The sequence below is a fragment of the Ziziphus jujuba genome, chromosome 9 (assembly GCF_031755915.1).
Source record: "Ziziphus jujuba cultivar Dongzao chromosome 9, ASM3175591v1".
Taxonomy (NCBI): Eukaryota; Viridiplantae; Streptophyta; class Magnoliopsida; order Rosales; family Rhamnaceae; genus Ziziphus; species Ziziphus jujuba.
The window spans coordinates 22,728,105-22,737,354 of NC_083387.1; the positions used below are offsets into that span (position 1 = coordinate 22,728,105).

The following is a 9,250-nucleotide window of genomic DNA, read 5'->3' on the forward strand; positions in this document are numbered from 1 at the left end:
CAATAGTCGAGACTTTGGCACTTTTTTGCCTCTTTTTGTCACCACTTTTCTCCTTATTATGTTATAAGTACATAAATGAGATTGTAATGAACATTATAGAAGTTGTGTTGAATTGAAATTATTTGTTTTGGAAAATTTAAATGAGAAGTTCTAGTTACACTGCAAAATAATGTTTATACAGTTTTAATTTTTTTAATTTCCTAAACTACCTTTTTTCAGTATCTTCATATTTTTTCTTTTTCTTTTTTAAAAAATTTCTCTTCCTACCCTATTCACTGTTGGCAACCATTGCTGCAGTCCTAATGTGCTCGACCGGGTATGTGACTCTGTATTCCACTCCACTTGTTCCCGGGCCAGACTTTTTTTTTTTTTTTTTTTTTTAATTCTCTTCCTACCCTATTCACTTTTGAGTTGCTACAACTTTTAGTTGTAAATCCAAGAAGCTCGAATTTAGATTCCAAAAAAAAAATCATTTTTTTTTCTTCGTTTTGGAATAATTTCTGGAAACCCACCTCAAGTAGAGAGCCTTTGATGAGTTTTTTTTTTTTATCATATATATATATATATATTGAATATTTTTTTCAATAAAGTTTTGAATTTCTATGAGATAGGTTTTATCATCAAAAGAACAAATCACAAAAAAATTTATCATTTTAGATCTTGAAATGGTGGATTAAAACTGCTTAAAAAGAGCATAACATGAGAAAGAACTCAATATATTTGAAAATCCATGCAAGGAGACGATAGAAGAAAAAAATATTTTTTAAAATATGTAAATGGAAAAAAACAAGAAAGGTGAAGGGATTTAAGTCATTTCACATAAAAATAGAGTGTAAAAAGCAATTTGAGTCGTGTGAAAAGAAACTCAATTTAAACATGCCGAATGTCAATTGTAATACCGAATGGTTCCCCTTAGGCATCCATTGTGTATAGGTTTTCTATTCAAATTAACATTGAAAATGCAGATAAGCTTAAACTGACTGTTGTGAATAGTATTGTGTATGGTACAAGTTTCTCTTTGAATTTATTTAAAAAACTAATGCGAAATTAGCAATTTAAGTGAGTTCTGAAAAATTCAGTTTCTGAATTGTATAAATTAGGCAAAGCAAGCTCCAAATGAACTTTTAAGGTGAAATATTTTTGCAGGACAGCATTTTAATGACTTCACTCTCCAAATCCAACCTGTCCATCTCCATTTTCCGCATTAAGGTGGATAAAGTGAAGTTGTGAATTCAGCATAAAAGTAAAAAGAAAAGGAATGGAAAGCAAACTTTTTCATTGCTAATTTAAATTAACTTCCCCCGGACTTACAGCAAGGAATATAATGAAATAACTGCATAAAGGAAAGACACTATGTTATACTGCTGAAGCATGTAAAAAAGATTCCACAGGTAACAGAGAGATTGGTTTTATAATTTGATACCAGAAATAGTTATTTGAGGACTTTCCACAGAAGAATTAATTTGGTACCAGAAAGAGTTATTTGAGGACTTTCCATAGAAGAATCAGTCTTCAACTCCTGATAGCTCGCTCTCGGCTGTCATGACGATCACACAGATGGGAAATCTTTGTTGAGGTTGAACGGCCGTGAGTAGAACTCCTCGCTCCTTGTATCACCCTTGAAGACCGAAATTTGTCCCATCAATGTTTACCTCTGTCTTTCCTGATTCCACCATCCTTTTGATGCAAGTTATAGTCCAGGAAATAGGCCAAGCAGCCAGCAACAAATGCTTTCTATTGGAAAGGGACATTAATTATATCATTGAACTGCCAAGTACAGAATAACAAGGTTAAGTTAGTGGAGCTTATAACATACTATCATATGATCTTGATAGAAGCTCATTAAAGGTTAAAAAAAATTAGGATCTTCAAATACTTGGTTCATACCCATCTTCCACCAGTGTGAACTAGACCATAACCATTGGCTAGAGTGTATCCATTGAAATACTGTGGCACAGATAAACCCAAAAAGATACAGAAGCCTAGTATGAACTTTGTTCTGAAACTGTTGAGATTGCAAAAACGAAGAAAGCTAAGACCTCCAGAACCTACACATATTTGAACAATAAAACAGTACACCATTCAATTAGACCAAGTAAAGGAATCAGAAGTCTACATATGGAATGGTTAACTTGTTAAATCGGAGACATGTAACAACATAAGCAAAGAAAAGGCAATATAAAGCGACAATAATGGGTGCTAGGACTGAAGCAAAGAGCGCTCCAGAAATAATGTATAATAACGAGTATAATTTGTTTATGAAGTAATCAAATACAGAATGGTTTCCATCATAAAATAAAAAGGAAACTACTTACCAAGAATGGAGAAAAGATCATGAATCCAGCCGAAATCTGAACTACCCTTCGACTGCCAACATGTGTCAAGGCCAAAAGACCAGCATTCTTTCTGCTCAGGAAAAAAAGGTTCTCAGATAAAGGTGGAAATTCTGTGGTTTGGTAAAATAAAGTAGAAAGCTAAAGCATAGATATTAATTTGAACATTGTTACACAGATAATGAGGATCCATTAACAGTTCAAAACAAGCCGGAGATCAGAATGCCAACTCCCTGTGTGTAGAATGTACAATTATACAACAATGAAAGGAATTCAATGTTGACCTTAATTTGAAGGTCAGCAAATATGAACTGAACAAGAAGAATATAGGTAATAATATTATTGCACTACTTTGACCAATATAGGAACCAAATGGACCTCTAAAATTCAGAACATCTAAATTTTGTAGTCTGGCTAATGATGAAATGAGGAAAAGCAACATCTAAATTTCGAAGTGCATGTAAATGTTGATATCTGTTTATGCAATTTCAATTGCTTTACTCGTTTTTTCATATGAACACCTTATTTTACTTCATAGTGATTTTGCCTGTTTTCTTATATCTTTTCTAGGCTTTTTTCCCCCAAAAGTGTATGTATTTGTCAATACAATAGATACTAAAGTGGTGGCTAACTTCCAAAAAGCACAACTGATCCGCAGCCAAACAAAGGAACTCACACAAAATGTCTTCCTTACACAGCTCCCACAGTTATCCATTATTATCATACGTTAACCTATCATTGCATCTTTTAACATGAAGTACAGATGGAAATGATTCCACAACATCATAACTAGAGTTTGAGAAAGGTCTCACCAACAGTCTAGCTTTCTATAAATTCTGATCAAATTGTTTCTATATGGAATGACAAGCCTTTCTTACATACCTGCCAACCAACACCATGGCTGAGAATAGAAGGTCGTAACATAGTTGCACTTGAAAACCTCGACACCGCAATAAAAGCCCCAGTGGACTGTTTAAATCAATAAACATGTATGAGAGATGACTAAATTAGAAGGGAATGAATACAATAAATATCAACAAAGAAAACAGAGAACAATTTTTGTGAAGTATCTCTTTGGCAAAAAGAGTTCGTAGGACAAAACTATTTTGGAGAAAACATTAAAAAGCATCAGTGCAAACACTCAACAGCCTTAACAAATATTTGACAATAGTCTTTGTAGTCGAGTGCTATTACTTCTCTAGTTCCCCTTTAGAATGAGAAGCCAGATTTCAGAGCTTCAACCTTTTAGCTTCAACTTTCCTCACTTCCATCTTCTCACTTCACTTCCCAAGTACAACATATGTGTTAAACAAAGTTCCATATGTAGATAGTTCCATATGTAGATATTGGCTTAGGATTTAAACTATCTTCTTTGCTAGACAACATTATATAAGGTTAAGCACATTCAAACACAAGACCAGTTAACATTAAATAATTATCAACCTCACAAAAATTTAAACTTTAAGAAAACATATACGATTTAATGAAATAGTAAGTGGGATGCTTATTGTTTATTTTTATCATTTCTCTGTTCACTACCATTATTATGGTTTTTTTAGTTTTTGCTCACCCTAAAAAAAAAAAAAAGGAAATGACCTAAAATGGGGTCTGCAGCCAAAAAATGAAATAGGAATAAAAAATTGAAACAAAAATTGTAAAGCCTTGAGAAAATGTTCCACCAATAAGTGGTGGTTTTAAAATTTTAATAAAAAAAGTGAGAGAGAAGTGTACCATAAACATTTATAGTGTCCTTCGGTGGCTCCATATCAAATTTCTTCCCTGTGGGATCAGCACAGACGACGGCATGAATTTTCTTGTACAGTTCTTCAAGGTTATCTGCCTTAATTCCTTTTTCTATGTACTCACTAAAGGATTTCACTTAAAAAAAAAAAAAAAAAAAAAAAACCCATTAAGATCTTCAAAACACAAATCAACCCAACAAAAAAATTCAAATAAACCTAACCCTTAACTAAAACCCAAAAATTATTAATAAAACAGAAAAATTTCAACAAGATAAACTTACCAATGATTGAGAGGGAGAGACGGAGAGACGAGATCGCACCCCAAGAGGAAGAAGAGACTTTAGTGTTGTTTTGTCTTCCGCTTTTCCATTTAACTTTTCTAGAAAGGGTATTTTAAGAATATTAGAAAATAAAAGGTTAAAATAAAAAAGATCACAGGTCCGTGGGTAGATATCCAAAAGGGGCTTAAATTCCCCTTAATTTAAATATGAATCAACATCATTTTTTTTATTTTTTTATTTTTTGTTTTGGTGCTAACCCCTAAGCTCCCCACCCATGGTGCCTCGAACTTGCGCGCCACTAGCGGTTTGCTGACCACCACCAGGCCAACCCACTGCACAAAAACAATACTGGTTGGCTTGTGGATGAACGGGGGACGTGTCACGTGACTAACTTGTCAATCCTCACACAAAACACAAGCAGATAATAATAATAATAATAATATAAAAAAGAAAAACAAACAACCACAGCCTCTCATCCTCTCTCTCTCTTCTCTGTAAAAACAAGAGAAGAGAAAGAAGAAGATTATAGGGATCTGAGCAGAAATCTCTTTTACAGAGAACCAACTCTCTCTCTCTCTCTCTCTCTCTGTGCAAACTTGTTTTTACACAGGCTTTTATCGGAGGCTTTCTTCACCTAAATGGTTTTCGCCGACATCTCTTTCCCCCTCGTCGGTCTCTACCAACGCCGAAATCCGATCAATTGAAGAAGAAGACCCCCCCGCTCAATCCCATCACCTTCGTCCTCTGAATTCGACTAATCGAGGTCTCTCTATATATTTTTTTTTCCTATAATTTTTTTTTTTTTTTTTTTAGAACGATAGCTCTAAAAACATTGAATTTGAAATATAAAAATGTTAATCTTTCTATCGACTTCAATCTCTAAACTAGTGCATTGTTGGATCTTGAGACAGATAAAATAACATATTGACTGTATTGCTATTGCATCGTTCTTTGATTTGTTGTTTTGTTATAAATATATATATATATATATATATAATGGGACCTGCTATTGGATCTTCTTTCGCAAACATTATGATTAGTTGACATAATATGAGCTCAAAGGAAAAGCGACTTGTACTTATTCTACTGTCAAATTTTGAAATTGATGATTTTTCATTATTTTGTTTTCACATATAATGTTCAACTAAGCAGTGATAGATTTAAAAGCTGATTCGAGCGAGCGACTTCTCGAGCTAATAATTTCTTCTTTTAAATTCTATGTTATATGCCTTTTTACTCTCTTCAACTTTTTTATGTCTCAAATTTTGTTGCAGGAAAAAAAAAAAAAATGGGCTTGCTGGGGATTTTTCTTATAGTCTTTTTCTCAATGGTGTTGTGTGTCGTCGGAGGTTGGAGCAGTGGTCATGCCTCTTTCTATGGTAAACGTGATGCTTCTGGAACAATGGGTATGCTACAAATTCTGGTACTCAAAAATCTAAAATCAATTTTGTTTTGTTTTCAAAAGGCAAACAAAAAAATTCTTTTCAACTTCATTTTTTGTTACCTTTGTTTGATTTGGGATTTATATCTAGGCGGGGCTTGTGGTTATGGAGACCTACATAGTGAAGGTCATGGAAGTAACACAGCAGCACTGAGCACTGCATTGTTCGACAAGGGGTCGAGCTGTGGGGCATGTTTCGAGATCAGGTGCGACGATGATCCTCAGCGGTGCTTGCCTGGTACCATTGTCGTCACCGCCACTGATTTCTGCCCACCAGTTGGTTGGTGTGGTCCTCTCAACCACCATTTCCGTCTCTCTCAGCCTGTCTTCCAACACATTGCTAAGCCCGAAGCCAGGAATATTAGCGTCTCTTATCGAAGGTAATTAATTAATTAATTAATTAAATAACTTGCGGAGATCCACACCCCCCCTCCCGATAATTTTAATGATCTTTCATCCTTGGTAAAAAAAAAAAAATAGGCATGATTCTTGTTTTTTTTCTGCGCAAAAGAGATTGGCTTTTTGTTAGGACCCTGTTTTGGCATGGGACGTGCATGCCTACGTGGGCAGTGGGTGGCTTTGCCTATTTTCTTGTTGTTTGGGTATTCTGCTATAGTAGGTGAATTAGTGGCTGGTATGTAGGGAATTAGTGGCTGGTATGTAGGAGTTAGTGGCTTATATGTAGGAACCGTAGGTAGCCTAGCTTTTTAAATATTGTTAGATCTATTTTTATTAGGATGATGAATGAAGTATAATTCCTCCAATTGCTGCTTGTGATCTTCTTTCTCTCTTCTCTCGCGGTCTCCTCTCTTCTTCTCTTTCTCTTTGTCTCTTCCTCTGTTTCCTTGCTGCAAAACAGGACTCTTTCTTCCCTGTTACAACCTTTATTCTCTTGATACAAAATAGGAACATATTGGCTAGGGCCTCGCTAACTTCATTCCGAAACTCGGCATTGGTTTTGCCCCGAGTGTCCATTGGAACTAGGTTTGAAAACCAATGATGAGAGTGTTGTGTATATGTGAGGTAAGCCCCTGTTTTGGGCAGTAAAAGCAGGGCCAATCGGAGTGGAAAGGAAGAGAGTAGAGAGAGAAGAGGTGGAACCTGGCTCTGATACCAAATGTTGGGTTTAAGAATTTTGAGACAGTAGAAAGAAGGGAATAGAATAGAGGAAAGTTTATAAAATATCATCTGATGCCTTATTCCCTTTCCTACGGTATAATATATACCCTCTACAAAACAAGAAGCGAAGAATGACTTACGGAAAAATAGGCCCCCTTACCAGCAGTAAGGTAATGGTCACAACAACTAAAACAAATAATAACAAATTAACTACTAATTTTATTGGTCCTAATCCTAAGGATAACTGCACCAGCACTAACCTACTCCTAATAGCAACACAACCCCACGTCCCCACTTGCTGCCTTGAGGACTTGCATGGCCATGCGTCCATAACACTTTTGTATGAAGTTTATGATGTGGGTATTTTTGTAGGGCTATATGCAGAGTAAGTGGAGGCATAAGATTCACAATCATTGGGCATTCATCCTTCTTTCTGGTGCTCATAACCAATGTTGGAGGTGCTGGAGACGTTCAGGCCGTGGCCGTCAAAGGTTCGAGAACTGCGTGGCAACAAATGTCAAGGAACTGGGGGCAAAAGTGGCAGAGCGATTCCTCCCTCATTGGACAAAGCCTCTCATTTCATGTCACAGCCAGCGATGGACGCAAAGTGATTTCAAATGATGTTGCTCCTGCTGACTGGTCATTTGGAAAGACATACACTGGAAGACAGTTTCGCTATTAATTAATCCGTCTCTCCCCCTTTTTCAGGCCCCTTTTTGTACTTTCTATATATATATATATATATATATATATATATATATTTATATTTATATATCTCTCTCTCTCTCTCTAGGAAATAGGCATATATTGTTGTTAAAAACCGATGATTTACGATAGGAGCCGTCCGATCCGTATTTATCGTATGTTTGAATCGATTTTTGTTTAAGTCGATTTGTAGGTTGCACGTAATTGAATAGCACGATTTGAATCGTGGATGATGATCTACTGGAGAAATCGAAATGATGGAGATGAAGACGATAATAATCTACTGCAAAGGTCATATAGGATTTCATTGGTCAAAGAAAAAAATAACATTTATTGTTATTGTACATTTCTGAAGACGAGAAATTTATTATTATTTTATTTGTTTCTTTTTAAGGATTTCTTTTAAGACCCACAAGCGAGTAAAGATCCATTATTTTAAATAAATAATAAAATAATGTGTGATACATGCTTTGAAGATCCACGTGCAAGTGTAATAAAATCCTTTTTATTATTTTAAATAAATTAAAAAAATAAGATGCCATATATAAATAATGCTAAAAATGAGTACCTGGTAAAGTGAGGCTTCATTATTTTATTAACTTATAAATAATGCTAAAAATACTAAGAAGTCTACCAAAGATATTTACTTAGCGACAAGTGTCATTATTTTGTCAAATTAAAAAAATTGACAATGTCAAATAAAAAAATAAAAAAAACTTTGTCAAGCAGATGTAACATAAAAATAAATAAATAAAAGTCAAAGTGAGTGCACAGAGCAAACATCGGCTTATCAAGAAGAAATCCATTAAAAATAATCTTTATAAGAAAATAATTTTAAAAAGAAAAATAATTGATATATTATTAATTAATTAGAATTTAGAAAAAAAAAATTTTTTTTTTGGGTCAAAGTAAATAATTGTATTAAAACAAAGCCAAACAAAACACAGTGAAGCAAAATTAATGTTTAGAACAGTTGTAAACTCTGATGGTAAAGCAATGTCCCAGTCATAAAAGATAAGTTTGCTTCTTACTGCTTTTTGCCACCCAGGTGAAGATATTTCATTAATAAGCTCCTTCGAATTACCTTTTAAAAATAATGTTACCCAATATTTACTTACCATCCAAATGTACATGTATGGAATAAAGCTAAACGCTCAACTTTAAAACTTGAATCAATCACACGGAGTTGCCAAAAGCTAAACGCTCAAGACTTTGAATCACATGGGCTCACCTAATACATACACTAGATTTCTTGTCCCATTGAGTCCCTTCCCACCATACAGGCTAGTTTCTTTTGCTCCACTAACATTAAAGCCATCCACAATAACTTTTAATCTTCCGCTTCAATTTCTAGCTTTGATTTCCATTCTACAGATTCATAAGTTAAATCTTCCGCTTCAATTTCTAGCTTTGATTTCCATTCTACAGTACTTCATTTGTCTGATTATTTAAAAATTCTGCCCATTGTTTATGGGTAGAGATCAGTTTTTGGATTCAATATCTATTAAATAAATATTTATGTCAAATAAACTGTAATTCTTTCTAGTCTCTATATCATAAAAATAGCAATCCACAAAATTATTAAAGATGTTCTTAGCAATACTTCTTGAATTACTTTTAGTTAAATTC

At 34.3% G+C, this 9,250-nt stretch overlaps 2 protein-coding genes across 4 annotated transcripts; one reads left to right on the plus strand and one right to left on the minus strand.

Annotated features, from left to right (window-relative positions):
* Positions 1-1,261: 1,261 nt before the first annotated feature.
* On the minus strand, positions 1,262-4,521 carry LOC107427336 (nucleobase-ascorbate transporter 6). Of its 3 annotated transcripts, XM_048480749.2 has the most exons (7): positions 4,357-4,521; positions 4,065-4,211; positions 3,528-3,611; positions 3,216-3,302; positions 2,316-2,406; positions 1,888-2,048; positions 1,262-1,767 (listed from the first exon to the last, which is right to left on the minus strand). In XM_048480749.2, exons 4-7 carry the CDS (start codon positions 3,255-3,257, stop codon positions 1,735-1,737), a joined length of 327 nt encoding a protein of 108 aa, XP_048336706.2. In that variant the 5' UTR covers positions 3,258-3,302; positions 3,528-3,611; positions 4,065-4,211; positions 4,357-4,521; the 3' UTR covers positions 1,262-1,734. The 3 variants fall into 3 exon arrangements, with proteins under 3 accessions (XP_048336706.2, XP_048336704.2, XP_048336705.2); XM_048480747.2 differs by lacking the exon at positions 3,528-3,611 and having other exon boundaries at positions 4,357-4,515; XM_048480748.2 differs by lacking the exon at positions 3,528-3,611 and having other exon boundaries at positions 4,065-4,198; positions 4,357-4,511.
* A 323-nt stretch (positions 4,522-4,844) lies between these two features.
* LOC107427516 (expansin-A15-like) lies at positions 4,845-8,014 on the plus strand. The gene is made up of 4 exons (XM_016037895.4): positions 4,845-5,119; positions 5,631-5,762; positions 5,889-6,177; positions 7,289-8,014. Exons 2-4 carry the CDS (start codon positions 5,645-5,647, stop codon positions 7,596-7,598), a joined length of 717 nt encoding a protein of 238 aa, XP_015893381.1. The 5' UTR covers positions 4,845-5,119; positions 5,631-5,644; the 3' UTR covers positions 7,599-8,014.
* The last annotated feature ends 1,236 nt before the right edge of the window (positions 8,015-9,250 follow it).

Bases quoted from the DNA above. Each gene is read 5' to 3' on its own strand.
- LOC107427516 (XM_016037895.4), top strand. From the start codon at position 5,645: ATGGGCTTGCTGGGGATTTTTCTTATAGTCTTTTTCTCAATGGTGTTG. The intron at 5,763-5,888 runs GTATGCTACAAA...ATTTATATCTAG, and splicing joins TGATGCTTCTGGAACAATGG to GCGGGGCTTGTGGTTATGGA. The intron at 6,178-7,288 runs GTAATTAATTAA...GTATTTTTGTAG, and splicing joins ATTAGCGTCTCTTATCGAAG to GGCTATATGCAGAGTAAGTG.
- LOC107427336 (XM_048480747.2), bottom strand. The intron at 2,407-3,215 runs GTATGTAAGAAA...TTTCCTGAGCAG, and splicing joins GCCATGGTGTTGGTTGGCAG to AAAGAATGCTGGTCTTTTGG. The intron at 2,049-2,315 runs GTAAGTAGTTTC...AAATATGTGTAG, and splicing joins TGATCTTTTCTCCATTCTTG to GTTCTGGAGGTCTTAGCTTT.